The following is a 16572-nucleotide window of genomic DNA, read 5'->3' on the forward strand; positions in this document are numbered from 1 at the left end:
GAAGGTCGATCTACTCGGTCGGTGATCTATACTCGGGGTACGATCAGTTCCAACTAGCAGTGGAGAGCAGAGATATTACGACGATGCGAACTCCTCTCGGCCTAGTGCGGATGTGTACCCTGCCACAAGGAGGGACGAACTCGGTGGCCCACATGGTGAATGCGATGAACAAGGTGTTGAGGGATTGTATCCCGGACATCACCATGCCATTCTTGGACGACATCCCGATCAAGGGATGTCCGGTGGAGGAAAAGGACGAAACGATCGGACCGGACGGATGCCGGAAATTCGTGGCGACACACATTGATGACTGCGAGAGGGTGTTGCAGAGGCTAGAGGACGTGAGGCTCACCTTCTCCGGGGAGAAATCGGCCTTCGGGCAATCAGAGATCATGGTCGTCGGACATCTATGCGGACCGTATGGCCGGAAACCGTCTCCGGCTAAGGTGGAAGCCATCTCCGCAATGAAGCCCGATTGTAACTCGGTCACGGAGGTACAGAGGTTCTTGGGAGCATGCGCGTTCTACCACATATAGATCTTGCATTACGCCCACGTTGCCGAGCCGCTATACGGGTTGCTGAAAAAGGGGCGAAGATTCGAGTGGCGAGACGAGCATACGGAGTCGGTCCGAAAGATGAAGGAGGCTCTTGCTGCATCTCCGGCACTCCGAAAGGCTATCTACGAGAAAGGCACTCCCATCTACATAACGGTAGATACAAGTCCGACCGGGATCGGATGGGTCGTCAACCAAGAAGATGAGGACGACATTCGGTTCCCAATCCGGTTCGGCGCGAAGGTCCTCAACGAGCGACAACGAGGATACGCCCAGGTTAAACGCGAACTCTGGGGTATCGTTTCGGCGGTGAAGGCCGATAAAGACTATCTGATCGGGACAGAGGTGATTATCGAGACGGACTGCCTGCCGATTCTCGGCATGGTTTCCGGATGCGCAACCCCGGACCTGGCAATGCTCAGGTGGATAGCGTACATCAAGTCCCTGGATCTGAAAATACGACACATTTCCGGGAAAGACAATGCCATGGCCGACCTGCTTTCGAGGGCGCGATTCGACGACGAGGGCGGCATGGTTTCGGAGGACGAGGAAGTCGGCGTGGACTTCTTCGAGGCGGCTTACGTGACAACCGAGGGGGGGAGCACTCCGGCGCTTAACGATTTCAATGAGAGCAAGTACGACGGGGAGTGGCTACAGATTGGGGGATTCTTGAGGACGATGACGCCGGACGCGTCATGGACAAAGAACGAGGCCAACCGGATCTGGAAGAAAGCATACTGATTCTTTCTCCGAGACGGATACTTGTAGAAGCACCCGAAGAAGAGAAACGACATCCCGCTCCGAGTAGTGGCGATGGAGGAGGAATAGGAGGAGTTGTTGAAGGCCTACCACGACAGCCCCTGGGCTGGACACCGTGGGATGTGGGCCACGTTCGAGAAACTAAAGGGGAAGTAATGGTGGTCGGGACTGTACCGGGACGTGCATCGGTTCATGACAACTTGTGAGAGCTGTCAGATACACTCCATAGTCCGACATCGGGATGGTAGATTTGGTGACAATGTCGATGGGCGTAGGGCAGATGCGATATCTGGTGTTGGCCCAAGAGGACCTGACGAACCAGGTGGAAGGCCGAGCCCTGCAGAACAAAACGACCGCGGTCGTGTGTCGGTTCCTGATCGAGGACGTGATATGCCGGTACGGGTGAGTCTGGAAGATCGTGGCTGACCGCGGGGAGTTGGACGCCGAAGAGGCCGAGGAGCTGTTCGACCGGTTAGGGGTCAAGCTCTCGCTCACCACAGCGTACAATCCGGAGGCGAATGGGAAGGTGGAGCGTGGACACGGACCGATCGTCAAAGCGTTAGTCCAAGCGTGCGGAGGCCAGGTCGGGAACTGGCCACGACTGTTACCTTATGCCTTGTGGGCGGACCGGACAACGCACAGTTCGGTAACCGGGCTCATGCCGTCAGAGCTCATGTTCGGACAGAAGCCGATCATGCCGATGGAACAGACGATCTCCTCTTGGGCGACAGTGGACTGGAGAGACGAGATGAGCAGGGAAGAACTGCTAGCGGTGCGTATACGGCAGCTCGAGCGGAGGCCAGAGAACGTGGAACGAGCGGCAGAGAGACTTCGAACGGTGAGGATGAGGAACAAAGCCCGGTTCGACCGGACGCACCGGCTCAGACCAAAGAAAATCGAGGAAGGCGACTGGGTGCTACTCTACGACAATAGCCTCGACAACCAACACCGGGCAACACGGTGTCGTGAAGAAAACCGTCCACAAGCGGAATCGGTGCACAGGAGCGTAGGAACCGGCTCTTCTCGAATGTTGTCCTTAGAAGATCCTAGGCGGGTAGATTTAGTGGGTAGGAAGTAAAGGGGAAACGGCTCCTTCCTTGCCTATAAAAAGGAGGGAGACGAGAAGGGGGAGGGGATCGCGGAGAGTCGAGGACGAAGTGCTGTCGGTTTGCGTGCAAAGGCTTCTCTCTCTCTCTCTGGTTCGCAAACTCCATAGCTTCCTTCTGTGCAGGTTTCGGGAGGCTCGCGCTGCTCTGAGGAATGCCCGAGTGCTTCCGGCAGCACCTCCAACCTGTTCTTGTCTTTCTGTGCGTTTACGAACAGGTATCGGCATCTGTTCGCCGGCCTGTTCGGTTGTAGCCGACTTCGTGTTTTTTTTGTAGCTTCCGTGTTCTTGTTGTTGTCTTTGTTAATACATACATACATTCGTGTCTCTCTGTGTCGCTGTCCCACTCGCGTCTTTGTGTCGAAGGGCCGTGTCCCTGTGAATCTACGCTCGCACGTAGTGGGTCTCTTGCCCTTCCTCTCTTGCTCTTCGGTACAAGACCCTTGAGGTCCCACCTCATTCCACGCATCCGCGAGGAATACCTCGACATCTTGGTGAACCCGACGTGAAGGAGGCGGCAGAAGAGCAGAAGATGAAGGGGTCGGATCTTGCAGAGGCCATGGCTTCGGCCGTGTATCGGATATTGAGTGCACGCGAGGGCACCGGCGCCCTCGACAGAGCCATTGAGGCGGTCGTCGGTATGATCGGCCGGTTCAGCGGAAAGGATGCCACGAAGTATTTGGCGTCCTACGGGGCAGAAATGTTGATGCGGGACATTCCGGAAGAGAGGCGTCTTGGCGGGTTTCCTCGAGTGGCGATGCCGAGCATCCATGCGGAGGTGCTCGAGGTGCGGGCGGAGAGCCGTACCTGGGAGGAGTTCGAAGGCCGACTCCTAGAAAAATACGGGCTGGACGACGCGCTCCGGCTTTCGAAACAGAACTTCATGGAATGGGTGGAGTCCCCCGGCAAGGGAAGAAACGCGTCGGCACTCCTCCGGGAGTTCAAAGAACGCTTTGCGCGCCTTTCGGCGCTTGACCGAACCGTTCTGGATACGAGCCGGGTCCTATTGTTCGTCAAGTCGGTGGACGAGCGGGACAGAGATCATGTCGGCTCCTTGCTGGAAACCGAAGACGGGCTAACAACCGACTGGGCTGCGGTTAAGAGAGTCTGTGGCCGTTTCGACAAACGGCGAGAATGGGCTGACAACGGGGTGGCCGGTGCGGGCTCTGTCACAGCAAGGAGGCTTGAACCGGCACCGCAAGTGCGAAGGGAAGAAACCCGGGAATGGCTCGAAATCGGTCCGGCTTCGGCCGGCATGGTCAATGGCTCGTCCGGAGGAGCAGCGCTGGAGGAGTTGACGCGGGCGATAAAGGATCTCCAGATCGCCCAGACTCGAAGGGAAGGCGGCGAACCGGCTCATGACCGACGGCCGGCAGCGGGGAACAGGTGCATGTGGTGCGACGAGGTCGGCCACATTCGGAAGGACTGCGGCGATTTCGCAGAGGCGTTGAGGAACCGGGTGGTGTACCTGTGGGAAGGTCGAGTGCACGTCGGCGACACCAGGAGGGCCCTGAACCAAAACGACGGGCGAGGAGGTATGAAGAGACTGATGGAAGAGGCAGCGGCCCGACACGTAGAGGCCATCCACTACTCCGTGTCGGCCGGAATTCGGGTCGGGGGTAGCGAGGCCCGAACAGAGGGCAAAGACGGATTCTGGTCGGCAATGCTGGAAGGTCTTGCCGGCGCACGGCTAAGGAAAGATGAAACGGACCGCGCTGAGAGACGGGTTCGGGAAATAATCGGGTGGAGCAATCCGGTCAAGGAGAAGACGGGCTTCGTAGAAGCCGCCTGCCGGAACTACGAGGCTCTGGTAGAAGACAAACGAGTGGGGAAAGCCGGAGCGGCCGGGCCCTCACAACGGTACGAGACCCGATTCGGGCAACGACGGAACGATGTCGGCGGGTCCAGCTCGCAAGATAACCCCAGGAAGGGCGGATACCGACTGGGGACGGAGATAGAAAGGACTACGGACCTACGAAAGGTCCTAGAAGAACGGATCCTCGACAGCAAAGTGGAGCTGTCATTGCGAGAGGTGTTAGGGATCGCCAAGAAGGAGTTCCACGACTCCATTGTAGACCTGGTGAAACGGAAGAGGCTGTCGACGGAGACGGAACCGGAAAGACCGGTGGAGGTGCGGACGACGCACATCGACGACTCGGCGCTGGCAGATGAGTGGGCGGAGAGCCACTATTCGAGGCCACACTGGGCCCGAGCGACCACGGAGACCCCGGTAAAGATCGGAGATGTTCAGGAACCGGTGGTGGCATTGGTGGACCACGGTTCGGAAATAAACCTGATGTCCATGGACTTCTATAAGAAGGGGAAGTGGCCGATCAACACCAAGCATGGGTGGAAGATACGGGCGGCGACGCGCGCCACCGAGGAACTGCATGGGGCCTGCCCGAACGTGCGAGTCAAGATCGGCGACGTCGAGATAGACCAACACTTCTTTGTGCAGGAGACGTCCTCGCACCCAGTCATATTGGGAGAACCGTACATTACGGCAGCACGGATGGAGACCAAGGTGTTGGACAACGGGTCGGCTTACGCGAGGGTCAAGAGTCAGGACGGGCGTCATTCAGTCCAGTTCCTGACGGTGCGACCGAACCACGAGCGAAACCGCGAGTCCCTCGGTGGCGAGAACCGAGAGGATTTGTAGAGAGGGCTGTCAATGGAGGGTGTATGATAGTCGGCATCGTCGGCCGAGAAAAGACAAGGGCGGAAGTGCGACTTCGAGCGTGCGGAGTTCTCGGCCCGGACGAGGAAATCAGCGGAGCCGTGGAGGCGGTCTCCTTCGACGACACCTTGGGAATGCTGAGGAAGGTAGCCAGAGAAGACCTTAACGAGGACCGGACGATACCGGTATGTTCCGAAGAGATGTACGAAGTCATCGCGAACTTCAGTCGGGGGCTCGGGTCGGATCGGATGGCCCGAGTTAGCACGAGGTACAAGACTGTGGACCGGAAGGTAAGGCCAGTCGCGGCACCCTTGCCGAAGGGCAGCGAGTCCCGAATCAGAGGGGTGGCGTCGGACCCCAGTTTACGAGATCCGGCCTGCATAGGACACACCTTCACCGACCGAACGCTCCGGGAGCTCAAAATCGGTGGGGGCGGGTTCCTACTGCCAGCGGAGGAAGACCGGTTTCGGAGAATGCTCGGAAGGCACGGGAAAGCCTTCGCATTCTCACCGGAAGAGATCGGGTGCGTAGACCCGACGATCGTGGAGTCGTTGGTGATATTCACGGTACCGCATGTACCGTGGAATCTCAAGCCGATTCCAGTACCCAGAGCTCACATCCCGAAGTTGATGGAGCTATTGAGGCAGAAAGTCGATATGGGTATTCTCGAACCGTCGAGCGCGCCATACTCGAACCGATGGTTTACCGTACCAAAGAAAAACGGAACATTGCGCTTCATTCAGGACCTGCAGCTGGTCAACAGAGTGACCATCCGGAACGCAGGAATTGGACCGACCATAGACGAGTTCGCGGAGGCCTTCGCCGAAAGGTCGATTTACTCGGTCGGTGATCTGTACTCGGGGTACGACCAGTTCCAGCTAGCCATGGAGAGCAGAGACATTACGACGATGCGAACTCCCCTCGGCCTAGTGCGAATGTGTACCCTGCCGGTCAACAGAGTGACCATCCGGAACGCAGGAATTGGACCGACCATAGACGAGGTCGCGGAGGCCTTCGCCGGAAGGTCGATTTACTCGGTCGGTGATCTGTACTCGGGGTACGACCAGTTCCAGGTAGCCATGGAGAGCAGAGACATTACGACGATGCGAACTCCCCTCGGCCTAGTGCGAATGTGTACCCTGCCACAAGGAGGGACCAACACGGTGGCCCACATGGTGAATGCAATGAACAAAGTACTGAGGGATTGCATCCCGGACATCACCATGTCGTTTCTAGACGACATCCCTATCAAGGGGTGCCCGGTGGAAGAGAAGGACGAGACACTCGGGCCGGACGGATGCCGGCGATTCGTAGCAACACACATCGACGACTGCGAGAAGGTCCTACAAAGGCTAGAGGATGCGAGGCTCACCTTCTCCGGGGAGAAATCGGCCTTCGGGCAATCAGAAATCCTGGTGGTCGGGCACCTATGTGGACCATATGGCCGGAAGCCGTCTCCTGCAAAGGTAGAAGCCATCTCCGCGATGAAGACCGACTATAGCTCGGTTACGGAAGTTCGGAGGTTCCTGGGGGCATGCATGTTCTACCACATATGGATCCCGCATTACGCCCACGTTGCGGAGCCACTATACGGGTTGCTGAAGAAGGGGCAAAGATTCAAGTAGCGAGACGAGCACACGGAGTCGGTCCGGAAGCTGAAGGAAGCTCTTGCGGCAGCACCGGCGCTCCGGAAGGCGGTCTACGAGAAGGGTACCCCGGTATACATAACGGTGGATACGAGCCCGACCGGGATCGGATGGGTCGTCAACCAAGAAGATGAGAACGGCATTCGGTTCCCGATCCGATTCGGCGCGAAGGTCCTCAGTGAGCGACAGCGAGGGTACGCCCAGGTTAAACGCGAACTTTGGGGTATCGTTTCGGCAGTAAAGGCCGACAAAGACTACCTGATCGGGACAGAAGTGATTATCGAGACGGATTGCCTGCCAATTCTCGGCATGGTTTCCGGATGCGCGACACCGGACCTGGCGATGCTCAGGTGGATAGCGTACATCAAGTCCCTGGACCCGGAAATACGGCACATTTCCGGAAAGGACAACGCCATGGCCGACATGCTTTCGAGGGCGAGGTTTGATGACGAGGGCGGCATGGTTTCGGAGGACGAAGAAGTCGGCGTGGACTTCTTCGAGGCAGCGTACGTGACGACCGATGGGACGAGCACTCAGGCACTTAACGACTTCAACGAGAGCAAGTACGACGGCGAGTGGCTCCGGATCGGTGGATTTTTTAGGACAATGACGCCGGATGCGTCGTGGACGAAGGACGAGGCCAACCGGATCCGGAAGAAAGCTTACCGATTCTTTCTCCAGGACGGATACTTTTGGAAGCACCCGAAGAAGAGGAACGGCGTCCCGCTCCGGGTGGTGGCGATGAAGGAAGAACAGGAGGAGCTGCTGACGGGCTACCACGACAGCCCTTGGGCCGGACACCGTGGAACGTGGGTCACGTTCGAGAAGATAAAGGGGAAGTACTGGTGGCCAGGACTGTACCGGGATGTGCATCGGTTCGTGACGACTTGCGAGAGCTGTCAGATGCACTCCGTAGTCCGACATCGGGACGAGCTTCACCCTACGTACCCTCCGACCATCCACTTCAAATGGATGGTAGACCTGGTGACGATGCCGATGGGAGTAGGACAGATGCGGTATCTAGTCCTGGCTCGGGAAGATCTGACGAACCAGGTGGAAGGCCGAGCCCGTCAGAACAAAACGACCACAGCCATATGTCGGTTCTTGATCGAGGACGTGATATGCCGGTACGGGTGCGTCGGGAAGATCGTGGCTGATCGCGGGGAGTTGGACGCCGAAGAGGCCGAGGAGCTGTTCGACCGGCTAGGAGTCAAGCTCTCGCTTACCACTGCGTACAATCCGGAGGCGAATGGGAAGGTGTCAAGGCGTTAGTTCGGGCATGCGGAGATCAAGTCGGGAACTGGCCGCGGCTGTTGCCTTACGCGTTGTGGGCGGACCGAACTACGCACAGTTCGGTAACCGGATTCATGCCGTCAGAGCTCATGTTTGGGCAGAAGCCGATCATGCCGATGGAACGTGCGATCTCCTCATGGGCAACCGTAGACTGGAGAAACGAGATGAGCCAGGAGGAACTGTTGACGGCGCGCATACGGCAGCTCGAGCGAAGACCGGAGGATGTGGAGCAGGCTGCGGAAAAGCTTCGGGTGGCAAGGACGAGGAACAAAGCCTGGTTCGACCGGATGCACCGGCTCCGACCGAAGAAGATCGAGGAAGGCGACTGGGTGCTAGTCTACGACAGCAGCCTTGACAACCAGCACCGAGCGACACGGAAGTTCGCAAGAAGGTGGTTTGGGCCTTACGTGGTACAAAGCGCCAACGACAACGGGACGTACCATCTGGCGGAGCTCGACGGCGCAAGAATGGCGATACCGGTAGCTGGGAAGCGGATCAAATTGTTCAAGAAGCGTCACGACAACGAGCCGGATCCGGTGGGCCTGGACCGCGACGACGAACGATCCGAAACCGAGGAAGAACCGACGGGCGGGGAATGAAGGCTGGACCGGTTTTCTCCGTCCCGACTCAATTTGGCGCATGCCGGTGGATGCGCGGTTAGGTGGGGGCGGATGTCGTGAAGAAAACTGTCCACAAGCGGAATCGGTGCACAGGAGCGTAGGAACCGGCTCTTCTCGAATGTTGTCCTTAGAAGATCCTAGGCGGGTAGATTTAGTGGGTAGGAAGTAAAGGGGAAACGGCTCCTTCCTTGCCTATAAAAAGGAGGGAGACGAGAAGGGGGAGGGGATCACGGAGAGTCGAGGACGAAGTGCTGTCGGTTTGCGTGCAAAGGCTTCTCTCTCTCTCTCTGGTTCGCAAACTCCATAGCTTCCTTCTGTGCAGGTTTTGGGAGGCTCGCGTTGCTCTGAGGAATGCCCGAGTGCTTCCGGCAGCACCTCCAACCTCTTCCTGTTTTTCTGTGCGTTTACGAACAAGTATCGGCATCTGTTCGCCGGCCTGTTCGGTTGTAGCCGACTTCGTGTTTTTTTTGTAGCTTCCGTGTTCTTGTTGTTGTCTTTGTTAATACATACATACATTCGTGTCTCTCTGTGTCGTTGTCCCACTCGCGTCTTTGTGTCGAAGGGCCATGTCCCTGTGAATCTACGCTCGCACGTAGTGGGTCTCTTGCCCTTTCTCTCTTGCTCTTCGGTACAGGACCCCTGAGCTCCCGCCTCATTCCACGCATCCGCGAGGAATACCTCGACAACGGAAGTTTGCAAAGCGGTGGTTCGGGCCTTACGTGGTAACGAGCGCCAACGACAACGAGACGTATCACCTGGCGGAACTCAACGGTACGAGGATGGCGATACCGGTAGCAGGGAAGCGGATCAAAGCGTTCAAGAAGCGCCACGACGGCGAACCGGATCTAAGAGGCCTGGACAACGACGACGAACAGTCCGAAACGGAGGACGAACCGATGGACGAGGAACCCGAACCCGAACCGGTTTTCTCCAACCAGAACCAAAATTTGGCGCATACCGGTGGATGCGCGGTTAGGTGGGGGCGGATGTCGTGAAGAAAACCGTCCCTTAGCGCAATCGGTGTATAGTGCGCGTGAACCGACTCTTCACGCGTGCGCGCCCTTTAATGTATATAATAGGGAATTAGGTACAAAGGAATATCCTAGGTAGTTAGATTCGGTAGGTAGGAAGTTAATGAGGGAAACGGCTCCCTTCTTGAAGTGATAAAAGAGAGGGAGACGCGGGGGGAAAGAGATATTTTTTTTTTTGGGAGGACGAAGTGCGGTCGGACGGAAACCGAACGCTTCTCCTCTGTTCGTTCGGGATCACTCTTCTCTGCAGGTTTTTGGGAGGCTCGCGCTGCTTCGAGGAACGCCCGTGTGCTTCCGGCAGCACCTCCATCCTATCCCCTTTCGTGCATAGACGAGCAGGCATTGGCACTTGTTCGCCGGCCTGTTCGGTTGTAACCACTCGCGTGCTCTGTTGTTTATTTGTCATTCATTAATATACAAACATTTGTGTCTCTCTGTCTTTGTGTCCATTCGTGTCTTCTGCGTTGACAGGGCCGTGTCCATGTGTTTCTTTGCTCATACGTAACCGAGAGTCTCTTTCTCTTTCTCTTTCCCCCCTTCTATCACCTGCTCTTTGGTTCAAGACCCCGGTGGTCCCGCCTCGTTTCTCCACACACGTGCGTAGTAACGTGACAACGCTGTACTTCTGTCAGTCCCATGAGGACTTGTATAAATAGTGCTATTGAGCACGTTGTATGTACAGAGTGTTGATATAATTTTTTGAATTTAGATTCTTATTCTACTCTCTCTGTCTCTCCTGAGTACTCTCTATATTCTGTGTATCTCTCTCTCTCTGCTGCTACACAACCAAGTCGTTGTCTTACGCTTCCGCACATACGTTTTCACATGTGGGTACATTGCAAAAGGTTCAGGAAAAAGTATAGAATGTTGGCGACGGTTTATGTCACTGCCACTACAAGATTAGGCGAACATACTCCATGGAATCAAGGGCGGATGGACTATGAGATCGGAAATCATTAACGATCTACTGATTAGGGAATCTGCTACTCAAAGGACGACAATGGAGAAATGGATAGGCCACGAGGAGGAGGGATCTCTGATCCCAAGAGGTAGGGGACCATCAAACAGGTTCAAAGGCTCTGAATTGCGAGACACTGAGACACCAATACAGAATAACACAATTTGAGTACTCGCGTATACTAGTCATAATGGATTGTAGATCCTGATTCAATCAAAGTACAACCCGAATTGCACATATGTACTCATGAAAACACATGGCTACATAAGGTCAGTTGGGACCCTTTGCAATGGACATGGCATGATCCCTATGCGGGGCAAGGAAGCAAACCCATCCCTTTCTTCCAATTCACAAGTAGATTGGGTCACCACTTTCTAGCTGCTCAAACCGCCTGAGAGCCGGTTGTTGCGAAGGTTTGGCTCACATTTCAAGTTCCTCCCACAATAATCACCAAGTTTGGCAGAAACTCTGGAAACAACAACACGCGAGGCGAATTACCACATTCCAATGGCTATTAATACATAAGTCCCTACCGGTGGGAGCATGGCAACGTGGGAACCTTAGCTCTCCTAATTGTGTAGAGTGCCCACATGCAGTAGAATCAATACGACACGCTCTGTGGGACTGCCCAACATCCCATTGAATATGGCAGGGGTGTGGCCGCTTGTTGCAATTATGACGAGTGCAAGGCTCAATCAAGTGGGGAAATATATGTTGGCTATCATGGCAGACCGCAATTGGTAGATACGAGCATCAGGAGGAGGGGATGACTTTGGTGATAAAAGCACAAGAGGTCTTTTTCTCCTCCAGCGGCAATGTCCACTCCACTCCTCTTAATGACAATTCTCAAGAGGTGTTGGAATTGGTCAGCCCAGTAACTCTTTGGATTCTATGGAAACAACGATGCAGGCGAGTCTTCGCCAACCAAACCACACATCCACCAAGGTTACTGCAAGAGATATGGAGTGAAATTGTAGCCACTCAGAAGAGCCAATATGATGGCCTTAAGGGTGGCTCCGAGGGAGTTGAAAGACAACGAATAGCCTTCATCCAACAATGGTCGTCCTCTCCCTTTCTTGAGTCAGTGGGCATCCACATAAGATGGAACTATCGCGTCCCTTCAAGGATTTGTACATAATCGTCTCATTTGTAAAATTTTATCACTAATGGAAGGAGCTTTTTTTTGGAAAAAAAAACACTCATTTGGCCACATACACATTTACTTTCATACGAAAAACCTACGTACCTCAACACAAATTCACATATGAGAATTCAAATGTGCCAAATTAATCATAACATGAAATTTGTTAGAAGGCCCCAAATTTGAATCCAAATCTCATCACATTTTCGTAAGCTATAGATAATAGTTTCGTTTCGTTTGGGATTCTCAAGTTCCTAACCTTAACCTAACCTGACAATTTAAGGAATCCTTAAACTTGAACCAAACCATTTATGTGATCGTCAACCTCAAATTGTTTCAATTTCAACCAATTACTTATGAGTAACGTTGTTGTGGTTTGGTTTTGGCTCCAAATAAACTGTAGCCATTTGCTAATTATAACTTACAACTTATAAATAATAATTTATAAGTTAATTTATATTTGTTCAATATTATTAAGATGAACTCTAAACCATTGAAATCGCATAGACCACAAACTATTAAATCAATGTAATTTGAAATGGAATCAAACCTAACCATTTACACCCCAAGTCAAACCAAACCATTTTCTAACTTTGGAACTTAAGCCGAATTGAGTTGATTAGATAAGTCATTAGGTCATGATTTCATGGTTGAACTATTATCAGTGACTATCCATAACATTAAAAGGTGATGATGTGATTATGGAGACACTAGAAGTTGTATTGCACATAATTACTAAGGCAATTCACACCTCACTTCCTTAAATTTTGGCACAATTGGAGGATTATTTTGACTCATAATTTGTGTATAATGATACCTTCAACCTTCAACAAAGTGATAACAATGCATATATATAGCTATCTTCATAGCCCATGTGTACATTTGATGAACCACAACATGTTTTCACTAGCCAATCATCCAATTTATAGCATGTCGTATCATATTCACATATAACTAGGGTGTGCCATGGACTATACATTGATCCCTTTATACCTTGTAAACATGCTCGACAACTAGCCAATTCTGCGTGCAAGCTCACATATGCTTGTGGGATGATATGATCCACACTTGACATTCTAATCATGTTGCTTGGCACATAATTTTCTCAAACGTAAGGTTGTGTTGATATATAACATGTGTGTGTGTGTGTGTGTGTGTGTGTGTGTGTGTGTGTGTGTGTGTGAGAGAGAGAGAGAGAGGAATATATACAAGTAATACATATTGGGTGAAATTGGGTTGTTTTAAAAGAGCATATTGGTGTGTCACCCATGCAAATGGATTTCCATTTTGGATGTCTTCACCACCACCCAAGACATGCATATACCTATACTCACAAAAAAGTCACAATCTTAATAACCACTTCTCAATCTCAATCTCTATCTCCATCCCTAATCTCTTTAGGGTGCGCCCTGCTCCATCAAAATCATCACATAATCACTTGCTTTCCATCAAAATCCTCACATAATCACTAGAAAGCGAAATAGACGTGTATATAAATACAATTTGATTCATTAAATCAATTCAATCTTGAGCTCATATCGTACATAATAAAGACAACCCCCACCCCCCTATTTGTGATGATGGATCTCCTACAATCCTTCTTGAATGTGGTAGTTCCCGTTGTTGGGTTGTGCATGTTGTTGGTGCTATGGCCAGCCCTTGTGTTTCGAAGTCTCTTGTTGGGAGCATTCCATACCCTCTTCCCCGAGAACATGCGTGGGAAGATCGTCTTGGTCACTGGGGCCTCTTCGGGTATTGGGGAGGTATCGTACTCGATCTATATATCTATCTCTAATATCTCCATCTTCTTTTACTTGTGTTTCTTTCTAGTTTTTACCATGGAGTCTAAAAATTTTGGTTGGAATCCATTTAATAGTATGAAATGATTGGGAATCTATATATGGTGCAAGGAATCTTTTCTTGTTGACTTGTGGAATCTCAATCTTTGTGATAAATTGCATGTACATATTATATGCCTTAAGTGAATGAGTGCGTTTTCTAGGAATCCTTCTTGGTGATTTTGTAGATTGTAGAATTTGCTAATGAGCATATCATGAGATCATTTTATTTGGATTTTGGATCTTATAGAACTTGTTATAGTGGAGTGGAACACTACAATCGATCCAATCGATCTTGCTTTCTCTTCATTTCTATATTCTTCCAATAATTTCGATTTTAGTCTTTATAAATCCATGATGATTGTGTTGTCTATAGCAAACGGCATACCAATATGCGAAGAAGGGTGCGGTTCTTGTGTTGATAGCTCGTCGAGAGGATAAATTGCGGCATGTAGCAGATAATTGTATAAAGCTAGGTGCTATGGATGTACGAGCAATTCGAGCAGATGTGAGCAAGGAGGATGATTGTAGAAGATTTATCGAAGATACAGTGAACCAATATGGAAGATGTAAAAGTTTCTCTCTTATGTGCTTTTGGATCTTATATTTGTTTGTCTAAATCGAGATTATTTGTATGTTTTCATAGTGGATCACTTGGTGAACAATGCTGGAATAGCACATAACTTTATGTTCGAAGATGCCTTCGATTCTATAGGAATGAGCCAAATTTGGGTAAGTATATCTACTCTTGAGTTAATATCTACATTTTGTAGATGTTGATTAGATTGATTAAGTTTTGGTAAGCATAATCCTTTCTATAAGCAATATAATTGTACACTAGTATTCAAAAATATCTACATCAGTAGATGTTGATGGACACTAATGAGTTTTAACGATATTGTGGGATTGACTTTTTATAGGGAACAAATTTTTGGGGTGCTGTTTACCCTACTTTCTATGCGCTTGAGCACTTGAAACGTACCAAAGGAAGGATTGTTGTGCTTGCTTCAATGGCATCTTGGATGCCTCATCCCAGGATGAGCATTTACAATGTAAGAGGTTTGACATCTTGAAAGTGAAGTTTCTAACAAGTTTGAAGCAATGAGGTTTATTTGTGAGTTCATATAATGAGGTTGGTGGTATGTTGTAGGCTTCCAAAGCTGCATTATTGAACTTCTTTGACACATTGAGGATTGAACTAGGGCCAAGTATTGGTGGTATCACCATTGTAACACCTCTTTTCATTGAGAGTGAAATGATGATGGGTAAATATATCACCGAGAAAGGCGAGATGGAATGGCATGAAGATCGTCGAGATGTATGTACTATTCATTAATATTCTATTTTGTTCATCAATATAAAGGTATTATGAGATGTTGTTCTTTATGCATCTTTGTTTTATAGATGTTAGTTGGAGCGGTCCCTGTTGCTTACGCAGAAGAATGTGCAAAAGCAATTGTGAGAGGTGCAACTAGAGGTTCTCGATATGTGAGAACACCTTATTGGGGAACAATATTCCTATTATACAGAGTGTTTGCGCCAGAGATTGTGGATTTCTTCTTGTGCCTAATGTATGTCATGCTAGTTCCGGGTAGGAAAGACCATGCAACCCTAAGTAAAGTTATGACAGAAATTCCAGGTGTGAAGACATTGTTATATCCCTCGAGCATATGCCATATTCATGAGAGACAGAGACGAAAAGCTATAAAGGCTTAGATTGATCATTTGGTGTCAACGTAATACATGGGAAAGACATTAGATCGATCATTAGTCTATATAGAAATAATAACTTGCTCAAATTGAACCTTTTGAGAATGTGATGTGGCAAGTAAACAATGTAATTACACTTAGGTTTTACAAAATGTATAGAAGTGTCAATATGGTTGATATCTAAGTCATGTTTGAGTCATTTGATATTTTATTAAAAAGTGCCAATTAGGCACATGAATCATTTGATATTTTATGAAAATAAAGCAACCTTTTAAATCCTATCGTTAATGGGAAGATAATTTAATTTTCATTCTTTTTGAGTTACAAGTAGTGATCGTAACGGTTCGGTTTAGGCTTAGCCGGAACCGTTTTGGGGATCTCAAACCTGAACCGGTTCACAAACCAGTTTAGTCCAAACCGGACAAGGGGAGAGAGAGAGGTTTCCAAGCTGAACTAGTGCACAAACCGGTTTAGCCTAAACCGGTTTGTGAACCGGCTTGGAAACCGGTTTCCAAACCGGCTTGGAAACCTCTCTCCCCCCCTCTCTCTGTCTCTCTCTCAAGTTTTTAAATGGCTTAATCGGCTTGAGCCGGTTTGGCGAGGCTCAAGCCAACCCCAACCGAGCCACTAAGCTGCTTTAAGCCAGCTAAGCCAAACGGTTTAGGCTTGAGCCGAGCCGTTGTCGATCCCTAGTTATAAGTTCAATGCATTAAAGAGCACTAGTGGAAACTTGATGAACCATTTCAAGGGAGAGTTTTTTTGGTATGGATCTGAGACCATCTCATATCAACATTAATTGAGTTTTCTTACCAAAAAACATTATTTGAGTTTTCTTTATATGGATTTGAGATTGTCTCATATCAACATTAATTGAGTTGTCAAGTTGTTGCAACAATGGTCCATAAATTTTGATTGTTAAAAGAACATTGTAGTTGAATGTAAACGACATTCTAGAGAATATGCACATATTTTTCATCGACAACTTGTTATAGAAACATATGAACCTTGTAAATGTCGTGATCCATATAATTGCATTGCATGCGACCATTAATATTTTTAGATCACAGAATTGATGCTTGAAATTAATTGTTTTTCTCACTTGATTTGATTGTCAAGATGGGTGCTTAATTTCGTAGACTTGTAGGTTGGGGGTGTCCTCTTGAACTATATATCTATTAAGGTTGTAGTATAGCATGAAACATGCACTAAAGATAATTCAAGAAGAGGGGGAGTATTTGAA

The 16572-nt window shown here is 50.1% G+C and overlaps 1 protein-coding gene across 1 annotated transcript; it reads left to right on the forward strand.

The window, feature by feature from the left end:
* Nucleotides 1–13364: 13364 nt before the first annotated feature.
* LOC147850688 (11-beta-hydroxysteroid dehydrogenase-like) lies at nucleotides 13365–15338 on the forward strand. Its single transcript, XM_087335985.1, has 6 exons — nucleotides 13365–13547; nucleotides 13999–14191; nucleotides 14269–14354; nucleotides 14543–14674; nucleotides 14773–14940; nucleotides 15027–15338. The coding sequence occupies exons 1-6, from the start codon at nucleotides 13365–13367 to the stop codon at nucleotides 15336–15338; spliced, it is 1074 nt and encodes a 357-aa protein (XP_087192111.1).
* The last annotated feature ends 1234 nt before the right edge of the window (nucleotides 15339–16572 follow it).

Source organism: Azolla caroliniana, unplaced genomic scaffold (assembly GCF_043228905.1).
Source record: "Azolla caroliniana isolate FFs.n. ecotype wild unplaced genomic scaffold, voAzoCaro1.0.p SCAF_20, whole genome shotgun sequence".
NCBI classification, from domain to species: domain Eukaryota; kingdom Viridiplantae; phylum Streptophyta; class Polypodiopsida; order Salviniales; family Salviniaceae; genus Azolla; species Azolla caroliniana.

Bases quoted from the DNA above. Each gene is read 5' to 3' on its own strand.
- LOC147850688 (XM_087335985.1), top strand. From the start codon at position 13,365: ATGGATCTCCTACAATCCTTCTTGAATGTGGTAGTTCCCGTTGTTGGG. The intron at 13,548-13,998 runs GTATCGTACTCG...TGTTGTCTATAG, and splicing joins CCTCTTCGGGTATTGGGGAG to CAAACGGCATACCAATATGC. The intron at 14,355-14,542 runs GTAAGTATATCT...GACTTTTTATAG, and splicing joins TAGGAATGAGCCAAATTTGG to GGAACAAATTTTTGGGGTGC.